The 12,561-nt window shown below is 40.6% G+C and overlaps 1 protein-coding gene across 8 annotated transcripts in view; it reads left to right on the top strand.

Annotated features, from left to right (window-relative positions):
• The window catches only part of LOC308089220 (H-2 class II histocompatibility antigen, E-S beta chain-like), an 88,471-nt gene that overhangs the window by 1,863 nt on the left and 74,047 nt on the right, over positions 1 to 12,561 (top strand). For 3 of the 8 annotated variants that reach the window (XR_013933480.1, XR_013933481.1, XM_080433810.1), the window contains exons 3-8: positions 1,353 to 1,610; positions 3,865 to 4,137; positions 9,145 to 9,364; positions 9,579 to 9,646; positions 11,679 to 11,792; positions 12,346 to 12,402. The exons of 2 other annotated variants lie outside the window; for them this stretch is intronic. Coding sequence is in view for 2 of the 6 variants with exons in the window: in XM_080433810.1 (XP_080289936.1) it covers positions 1,353 to 1,610; positions 3,865 to 4,137; positions 9,145 to 9,364; positions 9,579 to 9,646; positions 11,679 to 11,792; positions 12,346 to 12,383 (971 nt within the window). In the remaining 4 variants the exon portion in view is untranslated. The remainder of the gene's footprint in view (positions 1 to 1,352; positions 1,611 to 3,864; positions 4,138 to 9,144; positions 9,365 to 9,578; positions 9,647 to 11,678; positions 11,793 to 12,345; positions 12,403 to 12,561) is intronic. 3 more of the 8 variants (XM_080433811.1, XR_013933479.1, XR_013933478.1) reach the window with 3 other exon arrangements.

Below are 12,561 nucleotides of genomic sequence, written 5' to 3'. Positions count from 1 at the left end.
GAAAGCTTCATTTATGTCATGATATGAAATGTGAGCTTACCATAATCAAAATAATCCTTAATCATATTCCATCATGTATCATTGCACAATTCAAAAAATTCTCTGCCCTGATTTTCCATGGGCAGTGTTGCCAGATATTGCGAGAGAAAGAAGCCTAGGAAAACAAGCCTAAAAGAACAATAGGAAGCAGTAATACACAAACAGCCGAAAAAACTAAAAAAAAAATGTTTTATAGGTCTAACTGTGCCAAAATGCATATTTTCCTATGCATTTGGGGGGTTTGGGGCCCCCGAAAACCCCCCAAATGGTTTTGGGCCCCCCAAAATTTATTTTCAGCGCCGCGCGTAATGCGCCCCCAGTTAATAATTTCTGTATCCGGCCCTGACCGTTATTATATACAATTAAATATGAACAATGCACAATACAAACACACACACACACACACACACACACACACACACACACACACACACACACACACACACACACACACACACACACACACACACACACACACACACACACACACACACACACACACACACACACACACACACGTTGGTCCAAATACATAAACATTAAAACAGATGTTAGGAACTGTTGTTGTGACATCATGTAATAAATCATTCCGTATGAATTACTTTCATAATAAAATACAAAACAAAAAAAAACATTTGAATCTGTTTCAGTGAATAAAACGTTTGACAGGAAGTTACTTTTAATATCCAACCTTTCACTTCATATAAGAACCAAACATGCAGTGGTGTAAAGTAACTAATTACATTTACTCACGTACTGTACTCAAGTTCAATTTTGAGGTACTTATACTTTATCTTCACTGGAGTATTTCCAATTTCCAGTACTTACTTCTACTCCACTACATCTCACAGGCAAATATTGTACTTTTACTCCACCACAATTATTTGAAAACTTTAGTTACTAGTTACTTTGCAGATATAAATTATAAAATTATAAAAATACATTAACCACTTTAGCCCTATTTTATACATAGGCTATTTGAAAATAGCCGATCTACAAGCTCACAATGTGTCGCATCGCGACGCGTTGTGAGCTTGTAGATCTGCTATTTTCAAACATTTTAGTACTTTTACTTTTGGTTCTTTAAATATTTTTTTATAGCAATACTTTTGTACTTTTGCTCAAGTACATTTTGAATTCAGGTCGTGTAACAGAGTACTTCTAAATTGCAGTATTGATACTTTTACTTAAGTAAAACATTTGAGTACTTTTTCCACCACTGCACACATGATTGTTTAACATGATGATTATGTGTTATTGTCACTGTGAAGAGTTTGTTGTTGAATTTAATTTCATCTTTGTTTTATTTCCAGTGTTCCATGAGGACATTCAACTCATTGGCTGTTCAGACACAGTTAAAGACCCATATAAAGAGTACATGTTTGCACTGGATGGTGAAGTGATGATGTACGCAGACTTCAACAAAGGGAAGGTGGTGGAGCCTCAGCCTCCGTTTGTAGATCATATGACCTACCCTGCAGCAGCTTATGAAGCAGCTAGGAATCAGCAGGCGCTCTGCAAACACAACCTGGACATCATTCGCACTGCCTTGAAGAAACCACCAGTGAAAGGTACATGAATACTATGAACACAATAGTTATTAACTAAAACGGTTGAATATATTTAACATGAATGAACATTTTTAAACATGTATATTAAGCATTTATGGTGAAATATTTTCTAAATAATATGTATTTCTAGTAAACATGAATATGTGCTCAAGGTGCTTTATTTTAATTGTTTTTACCAATCTATGCATTAGTATCTGCTCTGTACAGCCTGAGCTGTAGGTGAGGTGTAGATGGTACAACTATGTAGATGCAGTGGTGTGTTCTACCGTGTTACACTATATACATAGTATACTGTGCAGAGATGTATTTTTAAAAAGCGTATACCATCCAAAAAACGTCTGAGGAAGCGTATCCAGTGTTGATTTGGTGAATCTATCTCTGGTGGGACACTATTTTAAAGACGTCACGCGCACGTGGCTTAACACCTACACTACAGGTCACACAATGGACAATTGATATGCATCTAGGCTCATTCCTATGTTAATTCACCTGGTGTGACACCCGGCAGTCGGCAGCCTTTGTTGAGGTGTGAACTTAAGGGTTGTTTTAATGGATGCATGTGCGTGTGCGTGCTCCTGCTCAAAAGACTGGTGGGACGGCGTGTTACCGCGGCCCATGACCAATGACCACTGAGCGTATCTGATACACTTTACTTTATTTATTTGGATTTTCAATTAGAATCATGTCAAAATCCAAGATAATACGATTATACAACAGTTACCATCAAAATGTTCCTGTGATTCATGAATTAAATTACAGAGGTGAGTAAGTACATGTACTCAAGTACTGTACTTAAGTAAAATGAGGCATTTGTACTTTACTCAAGTATTTCCAATTTCCAATACTTTTACTTCTACTCCACTACATCTCAGAGGAAAATATTTTACTTTTACTCGATTACAATTATTTGAAAACTTTAGTTACTAGTTACTTTGTAGATTTTGATTATCATTACAAAACATACAGTAACCACTTCAGCCCTATAAGCCATTTGAATATAGCCGATCTACAAGCTCACAATGCGTCACTAATCGCAATATGTGGGTGTGCCACACCCCCAATCACCTTGGGGGTGTGGTTTTAAAATTATAATCCCATTTTAACTGGGTGGGACACCTCAAAATATTCCTATTTGAACTGGAGATCCCCCAAAGTTATCATATTTGAACTGGGGACCCCACAAAATAATCCTATTTGAACTGGGGACCGATCTGTGAGCTTGTAGATCGGTTATTTTCACAATGTTTGCCTCTCTCTTATTCATTTGACAAGTTAGCCAATTTGCTATTAAAAAGGTCTTAAAAGTCATTAAATTGTCACTTTATAAATGTGCAGATATCCTGTATCCACTTATACTGTATGTTGGTTTGTTTACTGTTGAGTGAGAAAACAATGTTACCTATTAAGCTAATCATCTGGGGACCCCCAAAAAAAGTTATCTGGGGACCCCCCAGAAGCACTCATTCAATTATTTGAATTGAATGATGGTTTATTTGATACATTTGAGGGTTTTATTATTGCAATTTAATTTAATTTAAAAAGCAACAGTTTAGTGTTTTCATTTAGGTTTGCAATGCAGGCTTTAATTACAGTATAATTAATGACCTTTATTTGTTTAATATAACTCAGCTGATTGTTATAATGACTGACCTGGTATCCTATAGTTTCTTTGAGGCTCTACATTGTTCTCTCTACTCTCTACTTATGTGACTATTTACCTTGTTTGCTGACTAGAGTCCGTGGTGGGAAAAGTACTCAAATGTTTTACTTAAGTAAAAGTATCAATGCTGCAATCTAGAAGTACTCTGTTACAAGTAAAAGTCCGGAATTCAAAATGTATGTGAGTAAAAGTACAAAAGTATTGGCATCAAAATTTACTTAAAGTAAAAACTACTAAAATGTTTGAAAATAGCAGATCTACAAAGCTCGTAGCGCGGCACTCGGTGCCGCGCTATGAGCTTGTAGATCTGCTATTTTCAAATAGCCTAGGTATAAAAAAAGGGTCATCCTGGAAATACATGATGGGGTCTGACAGACAGACAGACAGACATCTTAACCGTTAGCTCAATCTCATTGTATTTAATATATTCAATATACATGCAAAACATTTTAATGCCAGATTTCACATCCTGAACCTATTTTAGACTTTATTTACTGACACATTTGGCCGATGGGGGGCAGGTAGCCTAGTGTTGATATTATACAGATGATAATAAAACTGAACATTAATGACATTTTAATTGTCTGTTTCCAGATGGATATGTGTTCTATCAGGCTGCCCGCTGTGTGTTTAACTCCAGTGAGCTGAAGGACATACAGTACATACAGTCATTGAATTTCGATGGTGATGAGATCCTCAGGTGGGACAGTAGAGTAGATCAGTTTGTTGGATACACTGAGTTTGGTGTGAAGCAGGCAGAGCTCATGAATAAAGATCCTGGAGTACTGGCTTATAGGAGAGCATCACGAGAGGCAGTCTGCAAACCCAACATTGAGGTCGACTACTCCTCTGTTCTGAACAAGAGAGGTGAGCTGATCTCAGAGCAGCACTCAACACTCATCACCTCATAAAATATAAGATGAAATCAAATGATTCTATTCAGAGATGATTCATGGTGTTAATATTGATCTGATAATGATTATAAAACATTACTTAATGCTGACAAACATTTAAGATCCTCTTAAACACTTAAAGGAGTAGTTCACCCCAAAAATGACTTATTTTCTATCAATTACACCCCATGAAGCCTTGAATTCATGGAGATGTTTTAGTTTTTGTCTCATTCCTGAGACAATAATTTGATGACCGGTGGAAAGGTCAAGGAGCTTTCAAGGTCAAGGAGCTTTATTGTCATTCCATACAGAACAAAATGTGTTACTCAGGTCCTGGTCATGGCAGAGTAAATAAATAAGATAAATAAGACACCTAAACACAACAAAGGCTAAAACTGTGCAATAACAACAACTATATAAAAACAGCAGCATTTAAAAACAGCATTTAAAAAACAGTTCATGTGTCACGGTTCAATTCATAGTGCAGAGTTCATAGTGCAGTTTTTACAGATCACTAAGAGCGAGAGTTCATGATTCTCACAGCTTCGGGGAAAAAGCTGTTTTTCAGCCTGGTGGTGCTGGCCTTGATGCTGCGCAGCCTCCTTCCCGAGGGGAGGAGGTCAAACAGACCGTGAGCAGGGTGGGTGGCATCTTCCATGATGCTAGTAGCCTTATTCCTACACCTGCTGATATAAATGTCACTGATGGCAGGTAGGCTGCTTCCCATTATGTTTTGAGCAGACTTCACCACCCGCTGCAGAGCTTTCCTGTCAGCAGCAGAGCAGTTTCCGTGCCATACGGTGATGCAGGATGTAAGGATGCTCTCCACCGCACACCCGTAGAAGGAAGTAAGGACAGGGGTACCCAGCCCCGCCCGCTTCAATCTCCTCAGGAAATATATCCGCTGGTGGGCCTTCTTTATTAGAGAGGCTGAGTTGTGCTTCCAGGTTAGGTTGTTGGCAATGTGCACTCCCAGGTACTTGAAGCTAGAGACCACCTCGACAACATCTCCACCGATGTAGAGAGGGCTGGTGGTGGGGCCACTCTTCCTAAAGCCCATGATCATCTCCTTAGTTTTTTTTTACATTGATGCAGAGGTTGTTTGCTCTACACCAAAGCTCCAGATGTTCCACCTCTCGCCTGTACTCCACTTCGTTGTTTTCAGAGATTAATCCCACCACTGCTGTGTCATCTGCGAACTTGAAAATATGATTGTTTGGGTACCTGGCCTTACAGTCATATGTCAGCAGGGTATACAGCAGGGGACTCAGGACACATCCCTGCGGGGAGCCGGTGTTGAGGGTGATGGGAGAGGAGATGTTGTTGTGGATCTTCACTGTCTGTGGCCTGTTGGTAAGAAAGTCCAAGACCCAGTTGCACAGGGCTGGGCGTATGCCAAGAACTGCCAATTTGTTCACCAGAGTCTGCGGAATGATGATGTTAAAGGCAGAACTAAAGTCCAGGAAGAGGAGTCTGACATAATGCATTCTTAGTTTCCAGATGAGTTAGGGCCACATGGACCACGGATTATATTGCGTCATCCGTGGAGCGGTTCTTCCTATACGCAAACTGGTAAGGATCCACATTATCGTCGAGGCTGACCTTTATGATGGTCATGACCAGCCGTTCGAAACACTTCATGACTATCGGAGTCAGTGCTATTGGACGATAGTCGTTCAGGTCTGTCACTTTTCCGGACAGGAATGATGGTATTTGTCTTAAGGCATGTAGGCACTGCATCCATGGACAGAGAGGTGTTAAAAATGTCCGTCAGCACCTCAGACAGTTGATAAGCACAGTCCCTAAGGGCCCTGCCTGGAATGTTGTCCGACCCTGCAGCCTTATGTGTCTTGACTCCCTGCAGAGACCTTCTCACGTCCTCTACAGTCACACTGGGGAGTAGCTCACCTGATGGAAGGGTGAGCCTGGTGCAGGGGGAGGAGTTAGAGGCCTCAAAGCGGGCATAGAAGGTGTGGAGAGCGTCGGGGAGAGATGGATCCTCAGGGCACTCAGCATCTCTCTTACTGTGGTCAGTGATGGTCTTATTTCCTTTCCACAAACTCCGGGGGTCGTTGGTGGTGAAGTGCCCCTGGATTTTCAGAGCATAGGATGCTTTGGCCCTTTTTATCCCCGCCGTCAGGTTCCTCCTAGCTTCTCTGAGAGCAAGTGCATCGTCCGACCTAAAAGCAGAGTCCCGCACTTTCAGGAGCGAGCGGACCTCAGCGTTCAGCCAGGGTTTCTGGTTAGGGTGGATTGTAATAACCTTAGTGATGGTGACATCATCGACACACTTGCTAATTTAGCCTAGGACAGTTGACGTATATTCCTCCAGATCCACAGCACCAGACTGTGACGTCCCTGCTTCTCTGAAGATGTACCATTCAGTGCGCTCAAAACAGTCTTGGAGCATAGAGCCAGCCCCACTGGGCCACACAGTGATGGTCTTCCTTGTAGGTTGCCTGGACACTAGCACCGGGCGGTAGACAGGGACCAGCATAATTGAAATTTGGTCAGAAAAGCCAAGCTTGGGGCGGGAGACAGCTTTATATGCCTCCTTCCTATTTGTATACACACAGTCAAGTATGTTACTTCCCCTAACTTTAGCCCCCCCTCGGACACACCTGTGGACTACACCAGGTACAAATGACTTTTTGTTGCACTCCCTCATGGAGCTACATGCGGATTATACTAGGGTCAGTCCACTCTAGGTGGACACGCACTGACCTTTTGCACCTTAATCCCTTGTATAACGCACTGACTTTTTTTTTGTCTTTTTTATTGTGCTCCTTTTCCTCTAAGCACCTTAACGTCCATTGTCTATTATGCACAGTATAAGTATAACATGCACAGTATACAATACATTGCTGCTATGCTCAGGCACCTTAGTTTAGTTTTTTTTAGTTTTTATTATCTCAGGTAATTTGTAAATATGTAGATAACTTGTCTGGCCTTCTGTTGCTCTCTTGTTTTGATCTCCTTCCCACTTACCCCCCACCCTCTTCTTCTCCCCCCCCCCTCTTCTTTCTATGGAAACTAACGTTGCGATGGGAACGATGTACAAAAAAGAATTTCACCCACTTTTTTACCTTGTAAACCTGTGATGTGACAATAAAACTGATTCTGATTCTGATTCTGATTCTGATTCCCTGAGTTGCAACTTTTACCTGCTGATGAAACCTCTGTAGAATGGCTTTCAAGTCAACGTGGTTGTAGTCGCCACCGACCACGTAGAGCGCCTCCGGATGCTTGTCCTGTAGTGAGCGGATGTTGTCATGTAGCTCCCCCAGTGCCTCATTAGCATTAGCCTTAGGGTGGATGTAAACAGCTACAATAAACACTGCTGTTGTCTCTCTTGGCAGATAATGTGGCCGACACTTAACAGTCAGAGATTCGATGTCACCGGAGCAGTGGCTGTTAACCAGCGATCAGTTTGTACACCAACCTTTGTTGATATATCTACAGAGCCCGCCTCCTTTTGTCTTCCCCGTTAGTTGTTTATTTCGGTCCGCACGGAATAGTAGCAGCCCGTCAAGCTGAACGGCAGTGTCTGGAATGTTGTCTTTTAACCAAGTCTCCGTCAAGAGAAGCACACAGCAAGATGCTAATGTATCCGGTAGGAGACTCAAAGGAGACTCTTTGAGTCTCCTACCCGAGAGACCGCCGGTCATGAAATTATTGTCTCAGGAATGTGACAAAAACTAAAAAAATCTCCATGAATTCAATGCTTCAAGGGGTATAATTGATAGAAAATAAGTAATTTTTGGGGTGAACTACTCTTTTAAGCCTGATTTATACTCTATCCTAACACGCTGTCACGCAGTGGAAATATTAGATCTACAAGCTCACAACATGTGGTGTCACCATCGTACACCGGTAATAAATGAAACATATAGATCTATTTCTGAGTGTTTTCACCCTCATATAATGACCTGCCTAAAACAGAGACACCAGGATTAATGTTTTTAAATGAACTTTAAAAAGAACCATGCAGGCTAAAACACACCTCTATACACTTCATTTCACCACCTGATTTTATATTTTAATTATTGTCTTTACTAGTTTGTTTTGTATGTTTTTAATCACTTTAGTAATATTTTACAGGATTATGTGTATTGTTTTGTTTGTTTCTACTCTTGTTCATTCAAACTGTTTTCATTAAATGATATTGCTTGGTTTATTTTTGTTTATGTAAAGCACTATGTAACTGTGAATTATTTAATATGTTTAAATTACATTATATAAATGAATTCTACTTTGTAGAAAACTGTAGACTATTGTAGAATCTACAAGGAAAGTAAGGAAAACACAAGGTAATACATCAAATGCATAGAAATAGTAATCTCGGATCATAGGTAAACCAAGAACCTATCATCAGTCTAAACAGTATAATATCAAACAAACAAAAAATATTTGTACATTGAAACTATCCAAACTATAGGATGCCAGGTCTAAATGAACCTGGCATCTGTCTACATAACATGATATCTAAATTACTGTACATTTTAACCTTTGCAAAAACTGCAAGGTCATCAAGAATGGGTCTAGTGCTACAGTCTTCAGATTATGGTGGTAGATTGGGAGTGAGTCTGCATCTCTAACTGCAATGGGGAGTTTGTTCCACCGTTTGGGAGCCAGAAGGGAGAAGAGTTTAAGACGTGTGGAGCGTTGTCCAGGGTGTTTTAGAGAAGGGAGAAGAGTCTAGGATGTGTGGAGCGTTGTCCAGGGTGTTTTAGAGAAGGGAGAAGAGTCTTGAAGATATGGGGGTGTCATACCTCTGTGAGGGCAGCAACTGGGAGCCAAAGGAGGGAGAGGAGAACGGGTGAGAGCCGGGTTATGTGAACATTTTGGCTGTTTGAAGAACAAGCGTGTTGCGGCTTTCTGGATCATTTGGATCGCATTTGGATGATATACAATTGTTAATTATAATGACATGTTCCTATGACTGGTATAAAATAATAATAATCATCATCATCTTTTTTAGGAGTGGAGCCCAAAGTGAGACTGAAGTCAGAGACTCCCCCTCGTCGTAGTGAACACACTCACATGCTGAGGTGCAGCAGCTACGACTTCTATCCTAAAGTGATCCTGGTGACCTGGTGGATAGGTCGAGAACCTTTGACCTCTGGTCTCTCCTCTACTGATGAGCTGTCTGATGGAGACTGGTACTACCAGTACCACTCCTACCTGGAGTACACACCCAGGTACACACCTAACAGACACCTATACATAGAAATACACAACTAATAGACACCTCTACTGGTACTACATGTGTGTGTGTGTGTGTGTGTGTGTGTGTGTGTGTGTGTGTGTGTGTGTGTGTGTGTGTGTGTGTGTGTGTGTGTGTGTGTGTGTGTGTGTGTGTGTGTGTGTGTGTGTGTGTGTGTTTGTGTGTGTGTGTGTGTGTGTTTATTACAGATCAGGAGAGAAGATCACATGCATGGTGGAACATCCCAGCCTGACCGCGCCTATCAAGATGGACTGGGGTCAGTTACTGTAATCTAGTGTAATCTACTGTCTAAATAGCAAATATACAAGCTCATAGCGTGGCACCAAGCGTGGCACTTTTTCTTGTCAAGGACCCCCAAAATTATGTTTTTGGCCGCTGATCCCCATCAAAATATGTTGTTCCAGGGACCCCCCAGAAGCAAATATTGGAGTAAAAAATGTGGTTTAAAAAAATATATATCAAAATTATATTCAAACATTTGCACAAATGTTCAAGATCTTTTTTTTAAATAGCAGATCTACAAGCTCATAGCTCGGCACTCGGTGCCGCGCTATGAGCTCATTGATTTGATAAAAACAGTTAAAAGACCAGATTGATTTGATAAAAACAGATAAAAGACCAGATTGATTTGATAAAAACAGATAAAAGACCAGATCGATTTGATAAAAACAGATCAAAGAGTCATCATGGTTTTATCAATGTCAAAACAAGACAGTTTTCTAAGACAGATCAAGCGCAGATGTCCTTTTTTACAAACTGCCTCACAGTTCTGAGTCTATGACTCTGTCCCAAGATACTTTCTGCACATTCCACAGCCTGGTTTATAATCATCATAGTAAAAGGTTGATTCATGTCTTCTAAAATCTATCATCATGTCCTTTGTTTTGGATGTATTTAGCTCTAAGAAGGACATGTCACATCAGGTGACAAACTCCTCAAGGACTGGACCAATAGGGTTGGACTCATTATTACTGAACAGACTGTGTCGTCTGTTTATTGTCTCCGCCAGGCCAAAAGGCATGGCGAGAGAGTATATTTTGCCCCCTGTCCATGTGTCCGTCCGTACGTCCGTCCGTCCGTCCGTCCGTCCTTCTGTCTGTTACCAGCTAATCTCCGCCACCGTTGGCCCGGTCGCTGTGAAACTGCACACACACTCCCTGGATGCCACAGCAGAACCTCTGCCCCAAACTTTTCACATGGGCCTTTTATAGCGCCACCAGGAGGCCGATTTGTGCAAAATATATTTTCTGACAGTACTCCTACAGATTTTGTCAAAAAATCCTGCAAATCGGTACACAGTATCTCTATAGTCATTAAACAAAATTGGTCTTTCACATTTTTCATATTCCATCCTGATTGGCTAAAAATGGCTTCCAAAGTTTGCAGGAGTGCTCCGTTTTGAACAAAATGCCTCAAATCATGAACACAGCATGCAATTTCCTTGAAATTTTCTACTCATATTTCCACTATGCCGAGGACGAATTGCCAATTGAAAATTTTCAAATCAGCCTCATGGTGGCGCTATAACGGGCCGATTCGTGTTTTTACATATAACTGCACCGATCTGTGTAAAACTTTGTAAGCGCACTCCCTAGAGGTCAAGGAAAAACCTTTGCCCGGAATTTTTCACATCTGCCTTTTATAGCGCCACCAGGAGGCCGACATATGTAAAACATTTTTTTTATATTACTCCTTCCGATTTTATCCAAATTTCACGCTAATCGGTAAAGATGATCTCTATAGTCATGTGATCAAGACGGATGTGTTTGATTTTTCATATTACATCCTGGTTGGCTAAGATTGACATCTAAAGTTTGCAGTACTGGCTTGTTTTGAACAAAATGCCGCAAATCATGAACGCAGCGTCCGATTGCGGTCAAACTTTGCACACAAATTCACACCATGTTGAGGAGCAAAAGCCAACCTTTTAACATTGACCTGTTATAGCGCCACCAGCAGGTCTAATTTAGCAAAACACATTTTTGGAACAAAATGCCTCAAATCATGAATGTAGTGTCCGATTGCCGTGCAAGGCCTAAAAAGAAATGGCACCCTTTTCACATTGGCCTATTATAGCGCCACCAGGAGGCCACAATAACCTACCTGACCTGGCGGAGACCTGTGCTCCGAGGAGCACTTTTTCTAGTTGTTTATTGTGTTTGGTTGTTTTAGCTTATTGTCATATGACTCCATGTCAGAGTCAGTGAAGAACAAGGTGTTTTAATCTACTGTAATAAATATGATATGATATGATATGATATGATATGATATGATAATTGTATTGTCAGATGACTCCATGCCAGAGTCAGTGAAGAACAAGGTGGCCATGGGAGCATCAGGTCTGGTTCTGGGTCTGGTCTTGTTCCTGTCTGGATTCATCTACTTCCAGTGGAAGAAACGAGGTGATTAGCATGTTTAATTAACATGTTTAATTAATAAATACACTACCAGTGGAAGAAATGAGGTGATTAGCATGTTTAATTAACATGTTTTATTAATTAATCTACTACCAGTGGAAGAAATGAGGTGATTAGCATGTTTAATTAACATGTTTCATTAATTATTATACTACCAGTGGAAAAAATGAGGTCAGATCAACAGAGGATCACATGACATGTGGAACCCTCACAGAAATGCAAACAAACAAACAAACAAACAAACATGTAAAGCCACAACCTAAACTGGTTTATATTGGTTTTGAACTTTAACCGGTTTAGACGAGTTTAGACGACCTAGTTAGAGGTCAAAGTGTGTTCTATGTTGTCACATAGCTTTAATACATCAGTGTTACATGTAGTCCTAAATAAGAGTCAAATGTTCACATTAGTTCTGATGACTGAATGTTATTGTGTTATTGTGTGAACATTTATGCATTTTATGGAGAAATACACACAATACAGTACATAGAATTCATTTGTTTGAGTGTATTAACTGTCTCTCTCCTTCTTCTATCAGGTCGTATTCTGGTGCCGACAACCAATGACGATCTTTAGACTCCTCCCACACACCCAGGTTCACTTCCTCTTTCTTTTTACTGAACTTTTTACTGAGCTTGTGTGTGTTTTCATCAGTTTGATGAACCACCCACACTAATTGGGACTCCCTCTTCCTTTGGTGTGGCGCCTAAACCCTGACCTTTAACCTCACATAAACTATGTCTATAAACCTAAC

This window comes from Gymnoscopelus braueri (genome assembly GCF_963280865.1).
Source record: "Gymnoscopelus braueri genome assembly, chromosome: 7".
NCBI lineage: Eukaryota > Metazoa > Chordata > Actinopteri > Myctophiformes > Myctophidae > Gymnoscopelus > Gymnoscopelus braueri.
Note: the sequence above shows the minus strand (reverse complement) of the source record. Positions and strands in the feature narration are given on the sequence as shown.